The sequence below is a fragment of the Protopterus annectens genome, chromosome 1.part1 (genome assembly GCF_019279795.1).
Source record: "Protopterus annectens isolate FY-2018-M chromosome 1.part1, PAN1.0, whole genome shotgun sequence".
Lineage (NCBI taxonomy): Eukaryota > Metazoa > Chordata > Ceratodontiformes > Protopteridae > Protopterus > Protopterus annectens.
The window spans coordinates 1,420,738,616-1,420,764,662 of record NC_056726.1 but is presented as its reverse complement, the minus strand read 5'-3'; the positions used below and the strand labels follow the sequence as shown (position 1 = coordinate 1,420,764,662).

Here is a 26,047-nt window from a genome sequence, read left to right as displayed (position 1 = left end):
CATTTAGCAGCAAAACCTTGAGGTTGTTTTAGATGGAGTTTTTACATTGGGAATTTTGCCCTTGAGACACTGACTAAAAAAGGCACTATGGGGATGGCTAGAGCCTTGACCAGTAGCCCAAATCCCAGAGGTGACAGATGAAGACCATCTCTGGCAAAGAATCGAGGTCTGTTGATTATGTCATCCCAGGCTGACAGATAATGTATCCCCTTGGAATGACACCAGAAACTAAGCCAATTATTGAAGTCATTTATTTTATGTTTATATTGAGGCATCATCCTAGGTGAAGCTAAAATATTTCTTAAGGCTAGGGACATGCCAGTCTGAGACGCATAGTCCAAGAGCTCAATCATGTCTCTCCTCATATAGTCCAGAGATGTACATCTCAAGTCGTTCACACCAACATGGACTATAATGGAATCATAACAGTACCTGTTGTTGAGAGACTTGAGTGCATGTGTGATATGGCAAATCTTGGCACCTAACAGACAGCTGACTGTGACCTTCTCCTTATCCAGCCTGGTGAAAGGGACATCTGTGTGTCTCACGATGGAATCACATATGACTAATATGTTTGTTTTCATGTTTTGCCTTAAGGGCTTGAGGAGCAAGACACTAGTATGTGAGCTATTATGTGTATTGTGTTCTGCAGAGGAAGTATTATGTGTCGCGTCTGTGTTTGGGAGGTCTCTGGTGTTTAAGTATGTTTCTGGTAAAGACGTCCGCATATGTAGGTATGTGTGATGTGGATGTGGGTGGAGTAGGAGAGGATGTGTGCATGCTGATGACCTGCTCATTGTCATGTGTACTGACTGGTGTATGAGAGAGCATGGATTCAAGGTTCTTAATATAGTTGCATCTCTCACATGTTGAGTTTGTATGGAGGAGTAGAGGGTTGTTAGTGAACATGAGACAGCTACTACACTGTTTCAGTATGCCCATATCAACAAAGCTGGCTGGAGAAACTGTGGGAAATTGTCAATCCATAGTGTTAGGTGAATTTATATGGTCAGAAAGAGAGGTTGTACTAAGGGATGGCTAGTGGGTGAGAGTACCTCTGAGGCTAGGCTTAATGTTCTACCTGACAGTAGAGCTGAGCCACGAAAGACTTCAGGAGGACTACAAGCAAAGTGCACAACACAAATGGGGGTAGTGCAGAGGCCCCCTCATGTTGGTGAGTACTATGTCTAGTACATTTAAACACCCTGTGTGGATGCAGACTATCTGTTCCAGAATGTTTGTATTAACAAAGTCCAGGAATCTTAGGGTGAGCTTTGTGCTCATATGTCTCCCAATTGATGGAAGGGTAATTGAAACCACCCATGACCCAAGGTGTTTGGCTATCTAGCGAGTGACTCAAGTAGATCCAGGTAAGCAGTGTAGTTCTCGTGGTTCATAGTGGGGGACCTATAACTACCAATGATGAGGAAAGGGATTTTCCAACAGTTACTTGGACTTAAAGCAGCTCAAGAGAGTTGTAATGTTTAGTCTCGAAGCGTATTTGTTTTTAATGAAGATGGATAAAACCTCCACTTTTGGTTCTTTCACGCTATTTCTGAGGTGTGAATGTGTGGAAGGCATTGTAGTCTTACATGGCCAGAGTGCTCTCTTGACCTCTTGTAAGTGTCTGCAAAGGGATGGAAGTTTTAGTAGGACTCTGTAGATAAATAGATTAACTGACTGACATACATTTCAATGGTACAGGTGTGGAGACACTGGGATAACTCCTGCCAGGAGTATCTAGTTATTAAAATCAACATATCTTATATTCCAATGAGTGAAAGATGATTATATCTTATCTTCGTTTTTAGCACTTTTTTCACTTATATTCCTAAAATACTGCAAAACTAATTCCAACTCCTGTAACAACCGTATGAACAGCAGATGCCATCCAAAGCTTTTACTAGGTAAATAAGAAACTGAAGCAGAGTGCTAGGCCTTTTTCCTGTATCAAACACACACACTGTGTACAGACATACACACAGTGTTCAGCTGCTGCATGTCTTTGGGATGTGGTTGGAAACTAGAGTACCTAGAGAAAACCCAGACACAATGAGGATATACAGATTCTGTGCAGAAAGCACCCAGCCAAGATTTGAATGAGAGAATTTCTTGCTGTTGATAACAATATCATTCACTACATCACTATGCTACCCCACTTAGTACTACACTATAATAAAAACTGCTTCTAATCAAAGCTGATTTTATGATGTCTGTATGCCTTTAAAATCAGTGTAAATTTATCGATATTTTGAGTTTCCTTAGAGATTAGTTTAATATAGGATTAAAATCACTGATATGTAACCTGGGATGTCTTAAGTAGTTAAATGAATATTAGGCTAAGCAGGAGCAGTCTAAAAATCTGTTACTAACAGATTATGTTTTCAATACAGGTTGGAAAAACTAAATCCAGTCTCTGTGCAAAATATGGACAACTTTATTCACTCAGTGAGCAGCAAATGGCAGAATGTGAAAAACTGAATAAGGATTTTCATGGTAATCGGTTCAAAGCATTGAAGTACATTCAGAATGTAGGAGGTCTTATGAAAGAGACTGACTATCCATATAAAGCTGTTGTAAGTCCTTTTATCTGAGGATTTATGAGCAAAGATTCCTGTAGTATGTTTGATCATATCTGGCTTGAAATGTTTTTAGTATTCCGATGAGAGAATGGTTCCTAATTTAGTAGAAAACTGAAGAAGTTATGCTGCCTCTGCATTCCAAGATTTTTTGACTGATACTCAAGTCATTTCATTTTCTTATCAGGTACATTTTATACTACTAGCAAAAAAAGACATAAAAGCAGAAATACTGAATCCACTATAAATGCAAGTTGTTTAGTAACATATTCATCATATCCTCGGTTCTGTGGTAAGACGCACTGGCAGAAATGTTGTTAATGAGGTTTCTTCTTGATTAATTGCACTTGTACTTGCTTTATAGAGTGATCACTACAGTCTTTGAGCATTTTAAACAGTTATTTAATCTTGTAGCAAAGATAGTCATTTCTCTGTTTACTGGGTTTTTAGTCTGAGCGCCTTTAAATTTCTTTGCAGAAGGACAAATCAGCCACGGACCTAGTTGCTTGGTAATTTTTTTTGTTGTTGTTGTTTAATCTGCGCTTAAGATCTGCTTTGCTGTGCTTTTACATTAAGAATTTTCAGGATCGGGCAACTTGTGGCAGAAGGTGTTTACCTGGTCTCTCTGAGATGGGAAGTGCTGAAAGAAGCTCTAAGTGTGGTTATTTATTGGTTAGATGGCATAACAGTCAGTTTTCAAGCTTTTCTTATTTGTGCAGAGTTGCCCAATGGGCCACAGTGGTTAGTAATGCCGTGTATATTGGCAAACGCCTAGACAGTAAAATTTTCTTATAAAGTAAGGATTAAATCTGAAACCTGTTAAACAGTGTAACATTTCACAGAAATAAGCTTAGAGCAGCTAGCTTGTGCAGCAAGTAGCACTACCATGTCCTACCATTATGTAACATCCTGCCCTTAAAACCAGGAACTAGCCTAGTAGCACCCTGTTAATACCAATCCTTAATCCTAAAATGCCTACCCTACAACAGGGCCATACAACATGGCTATGCAATTTTCAAATGTATTTTTGCCCATCTTGGTAGATTTGGTCATCCTAAGGCAATTTAGCAATTGTCTCATTCTCTGACAAACAGTTAATCATTAAAGAAAATAACACAGCAGTGAGAGATGTAAGCGTACAATTTCTTTGGAGGCAAATATCTTGAAAACAGATGAGGCTGCAAGGAATACCTGCACTAAATCCTTTACACATAGCGTTCACCACACACATAGATTGTCTTATGCTGATTAGCTTAAAAGAAGACTTCCCAAACCTCAAAGACCTCCAAAGCCACCTAATGGCAACACTGCTCTTCAGCAATCACTGAAGCACACATCATAAGCAACACCAAACATCTCACATAAGCCTACACCTAATGTTCTCCCAAGTGCAAAGACCATAAGGCATACATACACTTATTTATTATTTATTTATTTTTATTTTACATTTTTTGACTGGGAATGTCTGACTGAGCTATAGCAGCCCTTTTTCAGTGGAGGTCCGGGGAGAAAAGCTCCACAAACATTACAATGAGATTAACCATAAAAAGCAAGTGAAACGTATTTGCAGTACATGTCAATAGATATGGCAGTATAACAAAGTAATACGAGGTAGTCAAATGAAACAATAAGAAGAAACATTCTCATGTGTTTACTGTTACTGTGTATTATGGTTGAAGGAGAGAGATGAGAGATACTTATTTTTAATAGAAGTTTTAGGAGGTTACCATTCATGGTAAAAGACATCAGGTGCAAAACATGTAAAGAAGGCTTAAAATGGCTAACAGGTATGTAAGTAGTAGAGGTCTGTTAAGCAAAGTAGCATATTAGGCAGATAGAACACTATGAAATGGCTAACAGGTATGTAAGTAGTAGAGGTCTGTTAAGCAAAGTAGCATATTAGGCAGATAGAACACTATGAAATGGCTAACAGGTATGTAAGTAGTAGAGGTCTGTTAAGCAAAGTAGCATATTAGGCAGATAGAACACTATGAAATGGCTAACAGGTATGTAAGTAGTAGAGGTCTGTTAAGCAAAGTAGCATATTAGGCAGATAGAACACTATGAAATGGCTAACAGGTATGTAAGTAGTAGAGGTCTGTTAAGCAAAGTAGCATATTAGGCAGATAGAACACTATGAAATGGCTAACAGGTATGTAAGTAGTAGAGGTCTGTTAAGCAAAGTAGCATATTAGGCAGATAGAACACTATGAAATGGCTAACAGGTATGTAAGTAGTAGAGGTCTGTTAAGAAAAGTAGCATATTAGGCAGATAGAACACTATGAAATGGCTAACAGGTATGTAAGTAGTAGAGGTCTGTTAAGCAAAGTAGCATATTAGGCAGATAGAACACTATGAAATGGCTAACAGGTATGTAAGTAGTAGAGGTCTGTTAAGCAAAGTAGCATATTAGGCAGATAGAACACTATTTTAGGGAATAATAATGGAGGGTTAAGAGGAGCGGATACAGGAACAGAGCCAGTGACTTTTTAAATATTCCCTGGTAGCTGTTTTGAATTGTTTAAGTTGATTGAGGGACCTAATTTCTAATTGAAGCCTGTTCCAACAGAATGTTAGGATGGTAACTATATAGGTTGCTCCCCATTTTGGTTTTGGGTTTATAGATTTGAAGATCTTGGTCTCAGCTGCGTAGAGATCTGGTGGGAGAGTAATGAGATATAAGAGGAGATAAGCTGGGGCAGTAGGAAGACTGGTATAGTATGGAGTGAATAATTAGGAGCTGAGAGAGGTGAATCTGGTGTGGTAATTCTAGCCAGTTTAAATATTTTAGTAAGAGGCATTGATGGGATTTATATGTATGGTTCGCTGCTTCTTTGTTATATGCTGATTCTAGTTTAGTAAGAAGAGAGGAGTTGAGATTTGTCAGGATTTGAGAGATATACAATAGACTTGGTAGGAGGTAAGCATGAGAGAGGGTAACTTTTGCTTTGTTAGTGAGAAATTTTTTATTTCTGTACAGGAGGCCGAGTTTTAAGTGTGTCTTCTGAATACAGTTATTAACATGTAAGTCAAACTTAAGTTGATCATCTATGAGGACCCCTAAGAGATTTGTGCAGGATTCTGCTTCAATGGGGGTGTTGTTGAGACTGAAGAGAGAAGGTATATTTAAAGTGGTTGAGATTTTTGGGTAAAATAAGTAGGAGTTTTGTTTTCTTTGGGTTCAGAATAAGTTGATTTTTTGAGAGCCAGATATCTACTAAGTTAAAGGATTCCAGGGTGGTGGATATAAGTTCAGAGGGGGTGTTAGCAATAGTGATAACTTTACCTAATACTCTTGTCAATGAGGACTCCATTGTGCTTAATACAGATGCTGGCTCACCAAGCTGGAGAAGAAGAAAATAACAGTTAGTTGCCTATCTGGGGCCGGATCCACAATATTACACAAACACATGGACACATATTACTGGACCCCAGGTACCAATATTATTCCATCATAGTCCATGCGGATGTAAATGACCTGAGACATACCTAACTGAACTATGTGAAAAGAGACATAATGGATTTCTCGGAATATGTGTCACAAATTGGTATGAGCTTTACAGTGAGCAGCATTCTGCCTACTCCAAGGATGAATCCACAATATGAACATAAAATGATTTATTTTAATAATTGGCTTAATTTCTTGTGTTACTTCAGGGGGATCCAATATCTGTCAGTATGGGAGAACATAGTAAACAGACCACATTGCTTTGCCAAGGATGGCTTGCACCCCCCTCCCCTTCTAGGCTTTCAGATATTGACTAAAACTTTATCCACCCCTCTTAAAGCCTTTCTTAGGCAATACCAAAAAGGCAACGCTTTCAGATATTGGCTAAAACTTTATTCATCCTTCTTAAAGCCTTTTTTAGGCAATGCCAAAAAGACAAATTTACCACTATAGTGAAAAAGTCTACATGCAACCTTAAGGAGCTACTGCTCAGTTCTTAGAGCCTAAACAAAAAAACTCCAAACTCTTCAAGTCTTCCTCATCATGGAGAATACAGGCATTTGTGCAGTGACTGAAACTAGATTAAAGTCATAGAAAGTACTCTGGAAGTGCGAGGCTTTAATACCTTCCACACATTTAGACCAACAACAGCACAGACTACGGTCAATGGTGGAAGTGTTGGAAGTGTTTTGATCTAATTTAGCAACAAATATACTTCTTGGTTTGTTAAAAAGGATGATGCCATAGAGTTCATTCTCATGCAGTTGCCAGTTGACTGTCAGGTGCCAGAATCTGCCGTATCACACATGCACTCAAGTCTCTCAATAACAGGTACTCTTTTTGATTCTGTCATAATCCATGTTGGCATGAATGACTTGAAACATACCTCTTTGGACTATATGAAGAGAGACATGATTGAGCTCCTGATTATGTGTCCCAAACAGGTATGTCCCTAGCCTCAAGCAGCATTCTGCCATCACCCTGAATGATGCCTCAGTACAAACAAAAAATGATTGACTTTAACAATTGGCTTAGTTTCTGGTATTATTCCAGAGGGATCCAGTACCTGACAGCCTGGGAAGATATGATCAACAGACCATGACGCTTTGCCAGAGATGACCTGCATCTGTCTCATCTAGACTTCAGGCTTCTAGCAAAGGCTTTTGCCTCCCCTATAGTGCCTCTTTTAGGAAAAGTGATGAGGTTAAAACTACCAACAAAAAAATTTCAACAAAACACAAATTAAAGGTCATGGTGCTAAACGCTAGGGTCTAAACATGAAACTACACTCATTGAGCATTCCTAACCCTGGAAAATGCTGACCTGTGCAGTCACAAAAACCTGGTTCAAAGCTGTGGACAGCACCCCAGCCTCACCTGGTTTCTCATCCTATCATACATTCAGACCCTAAACTGTGGGCAGTAAAATCAAAGGAGGTGGAGTTTCAATATACATTAAAGACATACACACCTCCAGGTGGTCAAACAGTATGACGCAAAGGAGACACTCCAGGTGCAGTTAACCATTGACAAGACCCCTATTCAAATCATAGCTAGCTACCGGCCCCCAAATCTGACTCAAGATGCTCAATCTGCCTATTTTGACCTGTTCAAATCTATCAAGATTCAACTCTTTACCCTGATTCTGGATGAATTTAACTTCCCAAACATAAACTGGAAGAACTACTCATGCCAGAACACAAATGCCCAGAGATTCCTTGATTTTGTCAATGCAAATGCCTTGGAATGGCTAGTCAATATCCCCACAAGGGGAGGGTTCTATATTATATCCTCAAACGCTTAAAAAGCGAAAGCTGGTTGATCGAACTTATTTTTGCGAAACTGCAAAATATCGAAGCAGCAGAAACTCAATTTTTTTCCTAGGGAAAGAATTCGGGTGTCCTTTTATGTTGCTTCAATATTTTCAGTGTTATGGTGGAAAGTTACCGGTCGGATTCAGGTAAGTGTGCGATTGTGTGGATGTGAGTGTTAGGGTGATTTAGGTGAGTTAGGGTTAGGGCTCAGGTTAGGTGTGTGTGCGATTGAGTGGACATGACGGTTAGGGTGGATTTAAGTGAGTTAGGGTTAGGGAGCGGGTGAGGTGAGTGTGCGATAGTGATGGACCTTAGGGTTAGGATTTGGGTTAAGGTAAGTGGATAGTTAGTGGTGTGTGCATAGTTTAGTGTAGGGTTAGGTATCAGATTTTAGGTGTAAGTGTGTGGATTTCTGTTTGTTTGGTGTGCTTGCGTTGTGTGTATGCGTTTTAGATCAGCGATTTTTTTCCCCTGGGAAAAAAATCACTAATCTGACAGTTCGAGATTGTAAGCTTTCACTTAAATTAGGTCGATCAATCAGCGTTCACTTTTTTAAGCATTCGATGATATAATATAGACCCCAAGGAGGTTATAATATCTTGGCCTTGGTATTAACCAAAATGAGTAACCACTGCAGCATCCCTATAGTATCACCCTCCCTGATAAGATCCGACCACAAAGCGGTCACTTTCAAAGTTACTATCTCCCCTAACTCCCTCTCTAGCTAAGAACAGAAATAAAAACTTTGCCAAAGCTGATTACAGCCTTCTGAGAGATGGTATAAACAACTTCAAAGCCCCCTCCCCCTCTGTAGGAACTGGCACCAATATCCAAAACTACAGCAAAGCACTATATGAGCATTTATATAGATACATGGATTCAGGCATACCTGACAGGACTAAATCATCCTCTGCAAGGAAGATTAAACCTGTCTGGTGGACATCTGCAATGAATAAACCCTATAATGAAAGGAAATAATTGCTGTCCAAGACCAAGAAGGACAAGGTGCCTAATTGGAAGCAATGTCTCCTTAGCCTGAACAAGCAAATAAGGGCACTAGTGAAATCCTCCAAAGCAAACTTCGAGTCCAAATTGGCCACATCTACTAGAGACAATCATAAGGCCTTCTTCACATATGTCCACAACCTCAAAGGAAGCACCCAGATCTGTTCAGAACTGGTTGTCAAGGACACCACATATACAAATGCTGTAGGTATAGCAAACTTGCTGGCTGACAGATTCAGCAAAAACATTACCACTCTGTATCCCCATGAGTAAATCATGACATCCCCAGTACCTGCCCCCTTCCCCTTATATCTATGGAACAGGTCATCACTGCTCTCTCAAAGGCAAAAAATACAGCTTCCATGGGACCCGATAACTTCCCAGGCTGCATCTTACATGAACTTAGGTAGGAACTTGCAGCACCATGAGGCACTTATTCAACCAAAGCCTGAGTACTGGCTTCATCCCAGCTCAGTGGAGGACAGCCACTCTCATCCCTTTACACAAAGGTGGAGTGTCCACCAATCCAGGAAATTATAGACCCATCAGCCTAACTAGCCTGATCTGCAAGGCCATTGAACAGATTATCATGGACCTCATCAATAAAGACATTGGCAACCTCTATACACTTGATCCCACACAGTTTGGCTTCATCAAGGAGAGGTCATGTCTGCTAAATCTGTCTTTGAGACAGTCACCAAAGCCATGGATGAGGGGAACAGGATGCACACCACCTACCTTGCCTGGCCAAAGCCTTTAACACTATTCCTCACTCGGGCATAATAGATAAACTCTCTCAACTAGGCATCGATCCATATGTTACCAGATGGGTAGCAAACTGACTTACTGACAGAACCCACATAGTGAAAATAGGGAAAGCCACCTCAAGCAATAGACCTATAACAAGTGGCATACCCCAGGGTTCTGTCTTGGAGCCTCTGTTATTTGGGATATACTTTTCTGAGGTGCAGGCCAAAACCAGTGGGCTATGACTGACAAACTTTGCAGATGACTGCAAGCTGGGTGCTGTCATAAATTCCTCTAGTGATGTGGACATCCTCCAAGAGGGTATCCCTCAAATGACTAGTGCCAGAAACATGGCCTCAAGCTGAATACCAAGAAATGCATCTTCATCCCCTTTGGGGAGAGTGATGTCCCCACAAATTATCACATTGATAACAATGTCTTAAGCACTCTATCAGTTGTGAGGGATTTGGGTACCCAGGTTGACTGTAACCTGACGTTGGACCACCATGTTGCTTCCATTGTACGGAAAACCTTCTACATGGCCCACCTCATAAGTAAGGGTATCTCATCCAGGGACAAGGAGGTCATAACTTTCCTGTATTCTTTCCTTATAAGGCCTTTTATTGAGTACAACGCCCCTTTCAGCATGTACCTCGCAAAGCACATGCAGCAGCTGGAGAGACCACAGAGGTTCCTCACCAAGAGAATCCAGGGCCTCAAACATCTGCCATGCACAGACAGGCTAAAAGCCCTATCCCTCTACTCGGTTTCATATAAACTCCTCAGAGGTGACCTCTGTCTGGCATACAAGGTGTTCACAGACCCCACCTTGATGGGACTGCTGTATATCTGCAAGTCAAGTTCCACTCGGGTAACCTACACACGAGGCCTCAACCTGGTTTGTGGCATCAACAAGGCTTGTTGGCAGGACAGATTTGTGTCCCAGCGACTCCCTCATCTATGGAATAGACTCCCTCTCCACATCAAGCAGAGAACCTCTTCACCCCTTTTTAAGCAAAACCTCGATAACTGGATGGGAAACAGAAAATATACCCCTGGGATTCCACTCATGTCCCTGCTGGACAAGGGCATCAGGTGCTGATTTGTCAAAATATGGGCTAAACTCTTTGCTAGGCTTATAAGGCCTTAGGGCCAATAGTCTAGTAACCTCCTATGAATCTCCTATGATCCTATGCAAGTCACCACAGATAAGGTCCCCCACCATATCATGGTTAGCAACAGTTCACCATCTATGTCTTAGAGCTTCACCACTCTTACCTAAACCTATTCTTTCCAACCAAACACCCTATTCATGGGTGACTTTTACTACCCCTCTATAGACTGAGAAACATACACAGCCTCAAAATCACAGCACAATGATTCTTGCACTTTATTACCACACATACTCTGGAACAGATACTGCACATGCCAACCAGAGAACCAAACATACTGGATCTGGTATTCACCAATATGGGAGACCATCGACCCTCCTCACCATGTCATGTCCTCACTAATGAGGTCTGATCACAAAACTGTCTCATTTGAAGTAAAAATCAACCCAGAAAATCCAGCTAAACCAGTAACAGTTAGGAACTATTCAAAGGCAACCTATATCCTACTAAGTGACAATTTGTCAAAATTCAAGGCTCCGTCCAACCTCAAGACCACAGCTACCAATGCAGAATTATTCCCAGAGTCACTATACAAACATGTGAAATAAACTCAAAACAAAAACTAGAAACAAATCTGACTGATAGAATCCTCACCTAAACAGCGTGTATAATAAAAGAAGAAAACTCATCACCAAAATCAGGAAGAAAACTATTGAAGACAAGTAGTCTCTTATAGAACTAAATAAGAAACTAAACAGACCAGATGGCTTAGTGGTTAAGGTCTTTGCCTCCCACGTACAAGGTACAAGGTTCAATCTTGACCTCCGACCAATGCCTGTTTGGAGTTTGCATGTTCTCCCTGATTCTTAGTGGGATTTCTCCATCCCAAACTCACCAATGAATGTAGCTGTGAGCAGCAGCACAGACTCTACATGGTGCCCTATAGGGGGAAAAGTTGTACAGACCAATCGCATTGGGCATCTACTCTGGTGTACAGTATCCTCAAATAGGAGAACACGGATCACAGACTTTGTGCCATGGCAGGGCTAATCACTCGATGGTGTAAAAAAAATATGGCCATAGGTGATTCGGTCATGTTGACTAATGTCGCCAAAAATGGGCATGGGTAGTTACCAGTGATAAGTGGGTTGAGGACCTGGCCTACTCTGACCCATGCCAGGGACCTGTGCTAACTTATGTGCTGCTATTGGCCAGTGTGTGCCTGCCATAAAGGCCAGCAGTCCTGGACTACTGGCTGGGTGGTGTCTAGTTGCCCAGCCTGGGTTACCTGGGATAGCTCTGTTGATGGAAAGCTAAATATAAAACCAACCAACCTGCCAAACATGAACTGAGAATTGCTACACTTAATGTAGGTTCACTGACAGTATGCAGCTTGGAAGTGGATGACATGATGATACGGAGGAGGCTGGACATCCTATGTATCCAGGAGACAAGATGGAAGGGCAGTGCAGCAAAGCCAATTGGCTTGGGATCTAGGGTCTACTACTCAGGAGGAGGACAGGCTAGAAATGGTGTAGGAATTGTGGTGAGAGAGAGGCTTCAGAAGGCAGTAAGGGATATCATCAGAATTAATGACAGACTCATGGCAGTCAGACTCCAGTGTAATGACAGGAAAGTACTATTCAGACAGCAGTTGCAGGACCTACTAGATGAAGCAGGACAACATGAATTGGTGTTGATAATGGGTGACTTGAGTGCATATATTGGGACAAACAGAACAGGATATAAGGACTGCCTGATCCACATGGATGGGGCAACAGGAATAAAGAAGGAGAAACCATTCCAGACTTCTTTCTGGCAAATGGCTTGATAGTAGCCAACACATGGTTCAGAAAGAGAGACAGTTACAAGATCACATACAAGAGTAGTCAACAGGTAGACTTCTTCCTAGTAAGGAAAAGGCACTGGGCCAGAATCTTTGCAAAGTCATCCACAGCATAAACGACTAGTTGCCACAATCAGCTGCAAGCAGTGGTCAGAGAAGGCTTTAAGGTCATCCTGGAAGTTGACTGGGAGAAAGTACAACAGTTCAAGGAATTACTCAGGGCTCTAGCAGCCCAAGAAGAGGATGAAATAGGAGGAGTTGAAGAAGAATGGCAGTGTCTAAAAACGGCATGTGTTAGGGTTACAGAAAAGATATGTGGCCAAGCCAGGTATGGAAATAAGGTAGATAAGGAAAGCAGGTGGTGGAATGCAGAAGTCTGGAAAGTCATCAAAAGAAAAAAAGGAGTGCAGGAAGAAGTGGGAGACAGAAAAGACTGACCAGGCTAGGAAGGACTATTGGCTGGCTAACAAAGAAGCTAAGAAAGAAGTTGTAATAGCAAAGAATAGGGCATCAGTGGCACTGTACCAACTTCTGGAAAGTGACTCAGTAAGGGGTATAAAGAAACTATATCAGGTTGCAAGGCAAAGACAGAAAGATAAAGAAGATAGTCAGACACCTTTCATAAGGGATGCCAGCAACCTGCTGACCAGCCCAGAGGATATCAAAAGCAGATGGAAGGAGTATTTCCAGCAGAATCTGAATGAAAAAAACCCACAGAAGCTGGACTGCCTCAGAAACAGCCTACGATGAGAGAAGAAGAGGAGTCCACTCTAAAAGAGGTAAGGACAGCACTAAGGAAGATGAAGTCAGAGAAAGCAGCAGGCTCAGATGAGGTCACAGCAGATATGATAAAGAGGCTGGGTGAGATAGGGGAGAAATGGCTCCTGAGGGTACTAATAGCAGTGTGTAGAGAAAGGCATATCCCAGATGACTGGAGAATAAGCATATTTGTGTCAGTGTACAAGACCAAATGGGACATTCACAACTGTGGGCAGTACAGAGGCATCAAACTCCTACCACATTGCATGAAAGTTCTGGAGAAGGTGACTGATAAACAGATATGCAGAGTAGTAGAATGTATGATGGGAGATGAGCAGTTTGGATTCGGATCAGGATGCAGCAAAACCGACTCGATTTTTGCACTGAGACAGATACTTCAGAAGAAGTTAGAGATAAGGAGAGAGTCCAACTGGGTATTCCCCGGTTTAGAGAAAGCATAATAAGGTCCCAAGAAAGCCAATCTCAGCAATACTGTGGTAGTTTAAAGTCCCAGAAACATTGGTAGAATTAGTGCAGACTATGTGCAAGGACCCAATGACACAAATATGGACAGTGTTCAGCCTCACAGAGGAGTTCCCAGTGGGTGTACATCAGGGCTCAGCTCTGAGCCCACTGCTGTTCATACTGGTGATAGACTACATTAGCAAACAGGTTGGAGGGGACGGATCAACAAAGCTGCTGTATGCAGACGATGTAGCAGTGCAGGCAGACTCTGAGCTAGAACTTCAGAAAAGGATAGGAGAATGGAATGTAAATCTGAAGGTACATGGGATGAAACTAAGCACAGATAAGACAGTGGTAATGGCAGCAAATTGGGGAAAACAGAAGAAGCTGAGAATAGAGATAGAAGGGAAGATAGTGGAACAGGTAAACAGCTTCAAGTATCTGGGAGGTGTAGTTGAGGAGAAGGGTAGTCTGAATGAAGAGGTCAAAGTTAGAATCAGAGGGGCTGCTGCCAACAGGCATAGAGCATCAGGTGTAGTCTATAACAGAAGAATGCCAAATAAGCTGAAAAGTAAGGTGTACAAGACAGTGATGCGACCAGTACTACTTTATGGTAGAACAGTTGAAGAAGCTAGAGGTGATGGAAATGAAGTGTCTGAGAAAGGTGATAGGATGCACACTGTGGGGCAGATGAAGAAATCAGGACATAAGAGCAGAAGCTAAAGTAGTTCCAATTGCAGAAAAGATCAAAACGAACACACTACGGTGGTTTAGGCACATGTGTAGAAAAGCAGAAGACAATTTCGTGAGGAAGATTTGAGACAGACAGGAAAAAGGTAAGAGGAAGCAAAGACATCCAGCAAAGAGGTGGATGGATTGTGTGAAAGAAGATCTGTGACAGTCAGGCATGAGTGTTGAAGAAGGCAGGAGTGTGGCACTGAATCGAGAGAGTTGGCGACAGTTAACATGATACCCCAACCTCATGTAGAAAAATGGGAAAAAGGGGGCTGATGGTGATGATGAAGAAACTAAACAAGAAACTAAGAGGTCTAATTAAGTCCAACAAGATCAACTATGAGGTCTGGATAGCTTTGCAGGCTAAGGGGAATCAGAATGCCTTCTTCAGCTATGTCCTGAACCTTAGAGCTAACACACAACAGTGTGCTGAACCGGTGGTGTGTGGTACAAACTAAATCACTCAGTGTGACACAGCAAATCTACTGGCTGTTAAATTCAGCTCAGACTGCACCACCACTGTGCTCCCCTGCCAGTTCCATTAGCCTAAATCTCCTTCAACATACATCCCCCCAGCTATAAGCAGGGGCCAGATGCTGGCAGCACTCACTAAAGCCAAAAACACCTTGGTTCCCGACAACATCCCTGAATAGTCTAAAACATAACCTATCAGGACAACTTGAGGCAGTCATCAGCTACAGCCTTGAAACAGGCTGTATTCCAAGTGAATGGAGGATTGCAACAGTCAAAATGGTGGACCATCAGCCAACCCATGGAACTACAGACTCATCAGTCTAACAAACCTAATATACAAAGCCATGGAATGAATTATCATAGAAATGATAAACAAGGACATAGCAACCTACAGACACTGGACTCATCCTAATTTGACTTTGTTAAGGGATGGTCATGCCTACTTAACCTAGAACATGTCTTTGAATGGGTCACCATAAGTTCATAGGTGTGTACTAGGCTAATGGCCCTGGAGCCTTTACAAACTTAGCCCATAGAAGTGCCCTGGCATTGTGTTGCCCAACATTAGTTCCCAGTGCCTCTATCAAGTAGATCCACTGGAGTGATCCCAGGGGTGAACTTTCTATTACCCATCCACTCATAAGATTTCTCTTGAAGAGGGACAGCGAGGCGCTCTGCTTGACATATATGGGAAGTCTATTCCGTAGCATGGGCAGTCTCTGGGTGAGGAACTTATCCCTCCAGCATGTCCTGTTGATTGTGGTAATGAGGTTGAGGTCTCTGGAGTGTGTGGTGCAGATGGACTGGGATTTCTTTAGAGTTAGCATTTCTAACAGAGCTGGGTCAGACATAGCTTTGTAAGTAAAGCAGAGATCACCTCTAAGCAGGCAATATGAGACAGAGAATAGCTAGAGTCTTTTGAGTCTGTCTGGGTAGGACATGTATTTAATGCCTAGGATCCTCTTCATGAGGTACTTCTGTGGCCACTGCAGCTGTTGCAGGTGTCTAGTGAGGTACATGCCAAATGGGGCATTATACTCGATGACTGGTCTAATGACGGAACAGTAGAGAGAGATGATGATCTCTTTCTTCCTGGATGCAAAATCCTTGGTAATGAGATGTGCCACATAGAAGGACTTTCTAACCACAGTGGTAATGTGGTAGTCAAAGGAGAGATTGCTGTCAACCTGCATCCCCAAATCTCTTATGACACTTTCACTGTTCAGTGAATCCCATCGATGTGGTAATTAGTGAGAAATGAGTTTGTCCCAAAGGGGCTGATGATGCATTTTTTGGCATTAAGCTTAAGGTCATGGTTTCTACACCAGTCATTGGTCTCAGTGAGGCATTTCTGTAGGATGTTTGCATCACTTGGGGAGTTAATAATGGCTCCCAGCCTGCAGTCATCTGCAAACTTAGTCAGCCAGAGTCCCTTTGTGCCGGACTGGACTTCTGAGAAGTAACTGCAGAACAGGAGAGGACCCAGGACTTATCCCTGTGGGACTCCACTCGAGACTGGTCAGCAGTCAGACTTGGAATCTGCTACTTTCACACTGTGTGTTCTATCTGTGAACAACCATACGCTCCGCAAGGATGGCATGCAGGGTCAAGCCAACAATGTAAACCACCAAAGACCAGCAAAAAACAATAGTGAACACGCAGTAATGAAGAAATAATGATTATTTATTTATAATTCCTTCAAATCCAGACCGGTTTCGGCTATTCAGCCTTTATCAATGAATACAATAAAGTTTTTTTGAATGAAATGAAGCAGCCTGCATTTATACTAGTCTCTGATTACCTGGAAGCAATATTACACCACCACCCAGTGGCTGGAGTAACAAAGTGCATGTTCCATTCTTGATTAAAGCATATTACCAGTGACATAAAAATGCCAGAGGTGTAGATATTAAGTCATATTTACTCAATGTCAAATGTCATACAGAAGAGGCAAGAATTTGGGAGGGCTATTTTCACATTACAAAAACAGAGAAGGGGGAGGTGTGATATATCATCAGACCACTATCAGTGGTGATAAACTAATTGGTACTTTTCCATGTGGTCACTGCTGCTCCTGTTTACAAGTTAGTACACTAAAAGAATTCACCAGTGCCAACACCAATCAGGTATTTAAAACCAGGGTGTTTGGTAATTGCAGCAGTACATGGGTTATTTACTTAGCTACCTGCCAATGTAAAGCTTTTTATGTTGGTCAAACCTCTAGGTCTCTTAGAATAAGGATAACAAAACATCATAGTGACATGAGGAACAAAAAAGAAACAAATGCTTTATACAGACACACGATACAACATCCCAATGCCCAGTTTATGTTCATGATCATTGACAAAATTCAGGGAGATAGGAACAACCAACAGGGTTGGCACACCATTTTAAACCACAAGGAACAATATTGGATAACCATCCTTGGATGTTTATTCCCCCCAGGTTTGAATGACCATCTGTGAGTTTCACTGAACACTGGGGGATTTCATAATCATGGTTACAACAACAAACATTCATATAGATCAAGAATTAGTACGAACCATTCAATGGTGGTTAGGCCTACCAACGCTCATATTATACTCTATAAAGCATGATAAAAAATTGTTCAGGATACGAATATGTATATGTATGGTTTGGTATTCGTATCTGGTATGTTGGCGTTAAACATTGAGTATTGTACAATTACAATGTTGAACTTGTATTATCTACAAGCATATTATTTCAATTTATTATAATCTATAATATAGCTGAGAATGAGGCCACTATACTCTTTTTGCCTTATTTTGTAATATATTATATGTTCAGTACTTGGTTCATTATTATTCAGTTCTTTTGAACTTGTGGTTATCACCCTTCAATATATATATATATATATATATATATATATATATATATATATATATATATATATATATACTAGTGGTATATATTTTCTGCTTTTTTACACTGTGATATGCATTCACAAATAGTGACTATGGTATTTGTCTATTACCTTGTAATATGTATGTCATATAATGGCTTACTTCCAGAGCTTTGATTTTTATCTTTTAAATATGACTTAATATCTACACCTCTGGCATTTTTATGTCACTGGTAATATGCTTTAATCAAGAATGGAACATGCACTTTGTTACTCCAGCCACTGGGTGGTGCTGTAATATTGCTTCCAGGTAATCAGAGACTAGTATAAATGCAGGCTGCTTCATTTCATTCAAAAAAACTTTATTGTATTCATTGATAAAGGCTGAATAGCCGAAACCGGTCTGGATTTGAAGGAATTATAAATAAATAATCATTATTTCTTCATTACTGCGTGTTCACTATCGTTTTTTGCTGGTCGTTGGTGGTTTACATTGTTCTATCTGTGAGCCAATTTGCAACCCACCTAGTGATATAGGGGTTGATTCCTAGTTTGATGAGTTTATCAATAATTCCCAAGTGAGGAATAATATCAAAGACCTCAGCCAGATCAAGGTAGGCTGTATGCACTGCCTTACCTTCATGCACAGCCCTGGTGACCAACTCAAAAAGTAACCAGGTTGAGCAGGCATGATCTCCCTTTCACAAAGCCAAATTGTGTAGGGTCTAGAGTTTGGCGTTTTCCTATATCTTGGTTAATCAGATCCATGATGATGCACTCCATAGCTTTACATATCTGACTCGTCAGGGTAATTGGGCAATAACTCCCAGGGTCTGTAGTCGCTCCCCCTTTATGGAGAGAGATGACTGTAGCAGTGCACCATTCAGTAGGGACAAAGCCTGAGGTGAGGCTGTGACTGAACAGGGAACACAGATGTGGTGCCAGTTCACTTTGTAGTTCATGTAGAACACAGCCAGGGATATTATCGGGTCTCATGGAAGCTGTATTCTTGGCCTTAGACAATGCAGTTTTAACCTGTGCTGCAGTAATGCTGTGTGCCTGGAATTCTTCTGGTATTATGATTGGTCCTTTAGGGGAGGAGAGAGGGGTAAAACTGGCACTGAATCTTTTGACCAGTATGTTGGCAATATCTATTGGCTCAGTATAGGAGGTACCATTGTACAGTAACTCAGAGCAAATCTGGGTATTGCCGTGGATGTTCTTGATATAACTATAGAAGGCTTTGTGATTGTTTTTAGTGTCTGCTGCAATTCTGCCTTCATAGCTGGCTTTAGAGGATTTGATGAGGGATCTCAACTTTTTTGAGGCTAATAAGGGAGGTTTTCAGTCTTGGGACTTCACCTTTTTCTGCAACAGTTTCTTCCTTCTGTTGTAGAGTTTATTAATGGCAGGGGACCACCGGATTGGCTTCCTTTTTGTGTTGGAGAGTGTCTTGGTTCTGTTGGGGATGGCTATTTCCATGCATTTATGTACATGTTCATACAGTGCATTGGTGTATGATTTGGCAGTCATGCAGCTATTTTCCATTGGCATGGGTGCTGTGGAGTTAGCCACCTCTGTTTTTAGGAGCCCAAAGTCAGCTTTGGAGAAGTTTTACAAGGTGGTTACCTTTGCGGGGGGTGTGGGTGAGATGTGGATTTCCATGGTGATTAGTTTATGGTCGAATCTGATCAGGGAGGGATTAATTATTGGTGTAGAGCAAGGATTGCCCATGTTAGTAATGACCAGGTCAAGGATGTTGCTTCCTGTAGTGGAGGTCAAAATGAGCTGGTCCAGGGCATTGGAACTGATGAATTCCAGGAAGCTTTGGGCCAGTGTATTGGTGCATAAGTAGTTTTCCCAGTTGATGGAGGGGTAGTTGAAGTCTCCTAGTACGAGAGTGTTGGGTTGGACCTTGATAGATTCTAGGGTGCTTAAGAACATGGACTGAGTGTCTATGGACATAGTTAGGGACCTATAGCAGGCTATGACCTGGATCTACCATCTTACTCAATGTTAGTTGTACCTGAAGTATCTCAGATGCATTATGCTGGGCTGCTAGTCTGGAAGTGTGCACATCCTTTATGAGTATGGAGATACCACTGCCTTTAAAACTTGGGTCCATGTTTCAGGGCAAAAAGGTGTGGAATGAGTTATAGCCTGGTAATGCAGGGGTGCTTTCTGCTGCTTTAAACCAGGTCTCCGTTACATCACAAATGTCGATGTCCTTCATTTTCAGGAGTGCTTCGACTGAATGCATCTTGAGATTCAGGCTTCTAGCATTGAGCAGCATGACCATCAGATTGCATTTATTTATAGCTGCTACAGTGGCAATTTGGTCTTTGGAACACCATGTAAAAAAGGCACTATACGGGTGGCAAGAGCCTTAGCCAGTATTTGGAAACCCAGGAGTGACAGATGCAGGCCATCTCTGGCAAACCATCGAGGTCTGTCATTCATGTCATCCCAAGCAGATACTGGATCCCCTTAGAATGACACCAGAAACTTAGTCAATTGTTGAAATCAATATTTTTTCTTTGTACTGCGGTATCATTCTGGGTGATGATAGGATATTGCTCAGGGCTAGGGTCATACCTGTCTGTGCCACATAATCTGAGAGTTCCACCATGTTTCTTTTCATGTAGTCCAGGGAGGTGCATCTCAGGTCATTCACAACCACATGGACAATGTCAGAATCACACTTGTACTTCTGGAGTGACCTGAGTGCATGTGTTATGTGTCAGATTCTGGCAGCTGATAGACAGCTGACTGTTAACTGCTCCTTATTCAACCTAGTGAGTGGGACATTTGTGTGTCTCACTATTGAGTCACCTATATTTAGTGTATTGGGCAAGGTGTTTAGCCTTAGGGGCTTAGGTTAAGGAGCACACTGTGGAGGTGAGCTATGTGTCCTGTGGTTTGTGCTGTGTTGTGGTGGTCAAGTGCGTTTCTGTCTTGGAGGTCTCTGCTGTTTGGGTAAATTTCTACTGAGAGCCTTCACGAAGGTGGGTGTGTTGTTTGTGTTTTTATGTGAGAGCTGTGATGGTGGGTGTTCTGGAGGGCTATTTGTTCCATGTGGTGTGGTGCAGGTGTTGACCTTCTCCTCTTGCCCAGCTAGTCCGGTCTAGGCTAGAGAGTGTATAACTTCCAGTTTGGTGATATAAGTGCATCTCACAAGTCTGAATGTTGGGAGGTAAGAGGAGAGGGTTGTCTGTGTACATGAGGCAGTTGCTACACTGCCTCAGAATGCCCAAGTGCACCAGTTTAATAGAAGAAAGCACAGAAAACTGCCCTGTAATCATGCCAGGAGGGGTGGTCATAACTACTAAGCACTGGAGCTATTTCCATGAAGAACAACTAGTGGTGATGGCACTTGTGTGCTACAACAATTGCTACAAAAACCTGTTGAAGTACGAAGCGATTAAGCTATTTAAAGTGCAAGAGAGAAAGAACTAGCAAGATCTAAGGGAAAAACTGAAGAGCAGACTTTCTGGCACCAGTAATAGTTTATCTCAGCTCGGCGCCACTATGCGGAGCTGAAACAAGTTCAAACCCACGCAAATGGGGGGTTTTAAACCAGAAACTTGAAAGGGATGGAAAAGCTGCCCAAACGGCCAATAAACTACAATTTCTGGGCCAGAAACCACTCATCTTGTGGTAGGTAGGCTACCTAGTGCTTACCACTTCCACTGATAAGCTAGAAGGCTTTCCTCCAACATAGAAAGGCTTGGGGGGGGGGCTGCGAATCTTACAAACAGTCCTGCATACAGCAAATCTGGATCTGGACTAGTCTAGTTACAGGAAAGACAGGAAACAAGCTTAGAACTTTTTTTGTTTTGTTTTTTACAGAAAAACAGCTAAAACAGCAGCAAAACAATTCAAATGCAATGCAAGCTAGCACACTTGTGTGTGGAGCAATAGTGAAGCAAATACAGTTTAAATAAATGCAATTAATTAAAAACAAAGACTAAAAACAAGTGCAGAAAGCAGTAAATTAGGAAAAAAATAAAAATGGAGGCACTTAGAGTATCAGAAAACAATGCCAGCAAATATATGGGGTGGGAGAAAACCAGTTTCAGCACAGATCAAAAACAATGCTACCAACTATATAAATAATTCAGTCAAGCAAAAATTAAGACATTGTAGAACTCTGAACAGTTAAAGTGCTAAAAAATATACTTAGCAGCTCTATATTTCCGGATTGTTTGAGAAGCACTCTCAGTCAGAACATAAGGAGATTCTAGCAATGAACAAGGGTAAAATGGTGCATACTGCATATTTTTACCTGGCTAAGCCATTTGATACAATCCTTCATTCATGCATTGCTGAAAGGCTCTCTGAACTAGGTGTAAACCCTTACATAACTCACTGGATTGTTGTCTGGCTCAGAGATAAGACCAAAACGTCATGATTTGTGAAACCACCTCTACCAAGAGATTGGTCACCAGTGGAGTACCACAAGGTTCTATGCTGAGCTTGCTCCTATATGGCATCTACTACTCATGCATCTACTTCTATGAAGTCAATGCTAATGTTAAAGATCTCTGGCTCACCAAGATTGCAGATGACTGTAAATTGCATTAAATCTTGCAATTGGGTTTAACAAAAACAACTGATGGTGACAAAGCCATGGTCTATAATTCAATGGCCAAAATGTATTATATAGCTCTTTGGGAATCTGTCAATGCATGTTAATTACTTCATCAATAAAATGCCCATAAGAGTTGATCCAGTAGTAAGGAACCTGGGAATATATGTAGACAGCAATCTGGGCATTGACTAAAATGTGCCTAAGATAAGAAAATAATTCATTGTCACTCAACTTGTAGGTACGAGTATGGCATCCAGGTCCAAGGAAGTTATAGTATCACTCTACTCAACCATTGGCAGACCTGTCATTGAATAAAATGCCCCCTTTGGCTAAACAAAACTTGCAACATTTTCAAAGCCCACAGAGGTTTCTCATCAGGAGAATTCAGGGCATGAATACCCTGTCCCTGTCCTACACTGACCGCCTAAAGGCTCTGTCTCTGTATTTAGTCTCGCACAGGCTGCTGAGACAGGATCTTTGCCTGGCTTACAGGCAACTGAAGAATCTGTTGCACATGTGCAAAACAAACAGCATCAGAGACACTAGGTCCAAGGATCTTAATGTTTCTTGTTAAATAAACAGAACATGCTAGAAAGACATATATGTGTCCCGTAGGGTCACTGCACTATGGAAGAGACTCCCCATTCATGTAAAACAGAGTTCATTCCTGAGCCTATTCAAATAAACCTTGACAATTAGATGGGAGATTATAAATATACCCAGTCTCGAAAAAATAAAGAGATCTGATATTGTGCAATAGAAGAAAGCCAAGTTAATCAATACAACAAAAATGCAGCTCCAAAGATATTTTCGGGGAAAATGCAACCAAAGATACATGAATGTATTAAATTTCACAATACAAAAATTGAGTTCACAAAGCTGGAAAGATTCATTACTGTGCTCATCTTTTTTGCCTGCCTTCTAACATTTTGGGTTTTATTTATTTCTTTGTTTCGATCCATCTCTTTTAACCCAAGTAGATCTTCCTTAGATCATTTCTTTTGGACTGACAGCATCTGTTTTGCTCTCTATTTCCTGTTCTTTCCTTGCTGTAGAGTTCAAGCTGGACTCAGTCTTTATAAGTAGTGTTTTGAGATTAAATGAATAAAAGTGGTGATATTATCATTTTTTATAAAACTTCTTGTAATCAATTTGTATATGTTTGGAATTTTATACACAAAATATGTTTTTGAGTGATTTCACTTTTGACATGATTGGTTGTTCCATTTGGTATTCTGATAAAGTCATCTGTACTGTAGAAATAGAGGCGCTTATTAAATTTAATTTTGTTCATTAGTGCTTTGATGGAGTTGGCTTTTGGTGGTTTTCAGTGTTTTTTCACAAACGCGTGGATTTGGTTCACTCTTTTTGGTTAATTGCAGCATGATGGGCCTTAATAATTCTCATTTTGTTAATTAGTGCTTTGGTGGAGTTGGCATGCTGTGGTTTTCAATGTTTTTTTACAAACTCATGGATTTGGTTCACTCTTTTTGGTTAATTGCAACATGATGGGCCCATAAGGCCACAAATGGGAAAGGATGGCTGTCATAGGACAATGTTCTTGAACCTTCTGTAGAACACTTGCATGTAAGTCCAGCTTGAACTCTACAGCAAGAGAAAGAGCAGGAAATAGAGAGCAAAACAGATGCTGTCAGTCCAAACAAAATGATCTAAGGAAGATCTACTTGGGTTAAAAGAGATGGATCGGCACAAAAAAATAAAACCCAAAATGTTAGAAGGCAGGCAAAAAAGATGAGCACAGTAATCAGGACTGTGAAAATAAATATATGTGATATAACAAAAATAAAAAGAACATACTACTGTGCAGGGGCACTAGTAACAGATAAAGAGCTACTGCAAAATGTAAAATAACAAAGGAAATAAAGAGAACAAATAGAAAACAACCATAGGAGAATCAAATAAATAAAACAAAAGTACCACTGCTAAAAGATCACAGAAAAGGGAACAGCTTGTCAAACATTTTAGAAAGAGAGATGTGTTAAAGCAATACACAGCATTAAAAACAGACCAGGATTTATCATATCTATTTCTAATAATAAAATAAAAATCTCAGCAGAAGTAGAAAAATTTATAAAGTATAAAGACAAAGTGCAAAATAAGCCATTTATTGATAACAAAACATTTTTTTTGTACAGAACTGAGAAACAAAGCAAAAGCAATAGAAACATTACCAAAAAAGAAGAAATATGTACATTTTGGAGAAGCTTTTATCAAGACGCCATTGAAATTAACAATTATGTTAAATGGATAAAAGAATTAAAAGAAACAATAAGAAGTTTAGATTTAGAGGATTTAAAATGGGGAAGAAGTAATCGCCAGAGAGATGAAAATTTAATTAAAAAAGCTCCCAACTGGAAACCCCCAGCCCAGACACAATAAAGGCAAATGTATTATGGCCTTTACACATATACTTAGCCCTTAGTAAAATGTACTCATATAAACATCTTGTACAGATGCCAACATAGCTAACAGGAAAAATTATACTCTTCCTTAACAGTGAACCTCTAACCCATCTTAAGTGGTACAGACCAAAAATTCTGCCTTCCGATGATATACAAAATATGTACTGGAATTGATGCTGACAGAGTTTGTAGCCATCTATAAAAAAATCTTTTATGCCAGAAGAATATAGTAAAAGAAAGATATGTATTTAATAAAGCCATAATAGAAGTATGTATAAAAGGCAAGAATCTATGTATGGTATAGTAAGATTACAGAAAAGCATTTGACAGCATCCTACATGAGTGGATAACGAAATGCTTAGAGATGTACAAGATATACTTCACTCCGATCGATAACATCGCAGTGTTTTTGAAACAGTGGTAAATAGCTTTGGAGTTGAACCCTGACAAATGGCAAATTATTATTATCACAAAGATAAAAATTTACAGAGATATGTTCCAGGGTGATTCTTTGTCATCACTTTTGTTTTGCCTTGACCATAACCAATTCTACTTTTTAAGTAATAGACTATGTTATGGTTACAGATTATTTCCCAGAAAACAACCTTGTTTAAAGACATCTCATCTACATTTTTGTGGTTGCTTTACACATGTATAGTTCATCAGATGAGGATTAGAAATTACTATAAATGTTTAAAACATTTTCCGATATATAAGGATTATATTTGATCTTGAAAAATGTACAAAAGCAATGTATATAAAAGGAAAGTTGTAGCACCAAGAAAATATCAACTTGAGGCAGAAGTATGACATAAAGGAGCTTGAACTGCAGGGAGTTAATAAATATTTGAGAATAGTTGAAGGGTCAACAATAAAATATGAACAAATGAGAACAAAGCTTTGTAGGGAATAATTCAGAAGATTAAAACTAATATTGAGAACTGGTTTGACATCTAGAAATAGAGTCCAAAGATATAACCCAGTTTGCTCTTTCTGTTCTAACCTATAGAATTTGTGTTATTGACTTATCCTGACAGCACTTAATCAGTTGAAGAAGAAAACAAGAAAATTGCTAAATGATATATATAAAACCAGTTCATCCCAAGAATATATATCATTTTGTCTAAAGGACGTGTGTGTCTCCTTAAATTGCCTGCATGTCTAGGTTAGTAATCATGGGAGTTCA

General features: G+C 40.5%; 1 protein-coding gene across 1 annotated transcript in view; it reads left to right on the top strand.

Moving 5' to 3' along the window:
* The window catches only part of LOC122816328 (pro-cathepsin H-like), a 256,322-nt gene that overhangs the window by 37,137 nt on the left and 193,138 nt on the right, over positions 1 to 26,047 (top strand). The window contains exon 3 of the mRNA XM_044089057.1: positions 2,394 to 2,576. Within this exon, the coding sequence (XP_043944992.1) occupies positions 2,394 to 2,576 (183 nt within the window). The remainder of the gene's footprint in view (positions 1 to 2,393; positions 2,577 to 26,047) is intronic.